This window comes from Musca autumnalis, unplaced genomic scaffold (genome assembly GCF_047663935.1).
Source record: "Musca autumnalis isolate F117 unplaced genomic scaffold, ASM4766393v1 scaffold_1, whole genome shotgun sequence".
Classification (NCBI taxonomy): Eukaryota; Metazoa; Arthropoda; class Insecta; order Diptera; family Muscidae; genus Musca; species Musca autumnalis.
In genome coordinates this window covers 302,913,201-302,914,405 of record NW_027411644.1, presented here as the reverse complement: position 1 = coordinate 302,914,405, position 1,205 = coordinate 302,913,201, and the positions used below count along the sequence as shown (strand labels likewise).

Genomic DNA, 1,205 nt, shown 5'->3' with positions numbered 1-1,205 from the left:
AACGAAAACACACGATGTTGCTAAAAATCCCCCCACCCAAATTACCAGAATCTTGCCAATCCCAAGATAACCTTGGATTCACCTTCATTCATCTCCGTATACTTAAAGAAAAAGAGCACATTAGCAGTAATTTTCTCTACCGCTTGTTTTTGTTTGTTTTCTGTAAGAAAATAACTAATAAATAATTTTTAATATAGCAAAATAGTGTTTGTAAAAACTACAGCAACTATTGTTACATTAAAAGTCCTCAGTATATAAATTAATTGCAAAATTTGTCAGTTATCAGTAACTATTTCAATCAATCACAATAAACTTGACACTGCAATGAATAAAATAATTTTCATTTTAATCGGTAGTATTCTACTGTCACAGGTATGAACTATTTGTTATTTTCTTTAAACAAAATACATATGTATATTTCCGAAGGTTTTTGCTGACGATGACCATGATTGGTTTCCTGAAAATCCCACCACTATTCAAGATGAGTGTGAAAAATTAAATCCCTTGACAGATGAAAGCAAAGCTGCTTTGATCAAAGGTACAGTCCATGAACGCCCCGATTTCATAGGTTATATGATATGTACAGCTAAGGGAATGAATTTCTATACCACCGAGAAAGGTTTTGATACTGATAGATTACTATATGTGCTGGAGAAAATGAATAGATTACATAATCGCAATGCAGTAGCAGAGTGTGTTAAAAAGCATAAAGATGTTAAACTGGAATATACAATGGTGTATAATGTTGCTAAGTGTATGAAAGAAGTAAATAAGAAGGAAGAGAGTGTTGAAACTGAAAATTCAATTTAGGTAATGAGAAAAAAATTTTTTTGTGAAATAAATAACAAGTTTAACCTAACTTTACTGTGGAAAATTTAATGAGGCAGAATTGGCCAACTCAAATAAAAATTTGTTGCAATTTAAATTAATAAATTAATTACAGAGCTTGCAAATACGACCGCAATATTGTTTAAGCGCATTCTTATTTTAATGAATTCACTATTCACACTTATTTCCGACAAATAAGAAGAGTTTTGTGTTCCTATATAAAATGTAAGAAAACTGATTTGGATTAAAGGCGAAATAGTTTGCCTTCCGATGTTTCCATTAGGTCCCGGAGGGGAAGAAGTCGGATAATATTTAGGGGTCGGAATGAAAAAAAATAATTTGGGCAAAAAGTTAACATTTTATTCTAATTCGAATAT

General features: G+C 31.0%; 1 protein-coding gene across 1 annotated transcript; it reads left to right on the top strand.

Moving 5' to 3' along the window:
• Window positions 1-218: 218 nt before the first annotated feature.
• Window positions 219-951, top strand: LOC141391394 (uncharacterized). Its single transcript, XM_073964297.1, has 2 exons — window positions 219-372; window positions 427-951. Exons 1-2 carry the CDS (start codon window positions 325-327, stop codon window positions 808-810), a joined length of 432 nt encoding a protein of 143 aa, XP_073820398.1. The 5' UTR covers window positions 219-324; the 3' UTR covers window positions 811-951.
• Window positions 952-1,205: the final 254 nt, after the last annotated feature.

What these genes read in the sequence shown, in the direction of transcription:
- LOC141391394 (XM_073964297.1), top strand. Translation starts at nt 325, where the DNA reads ATGAATAAAATAATTTTCATTTTAATCGGTAGTATTCTACTGTCACAG. An exon ending in GTAGTATTCTACTGTCACAG is followed by an intron (nt 373 to 426) that starts GTATGAACTATT and finishes ATATTTCCGAAG; the next exon opens with GTTTTTGCTGACGATGACCA.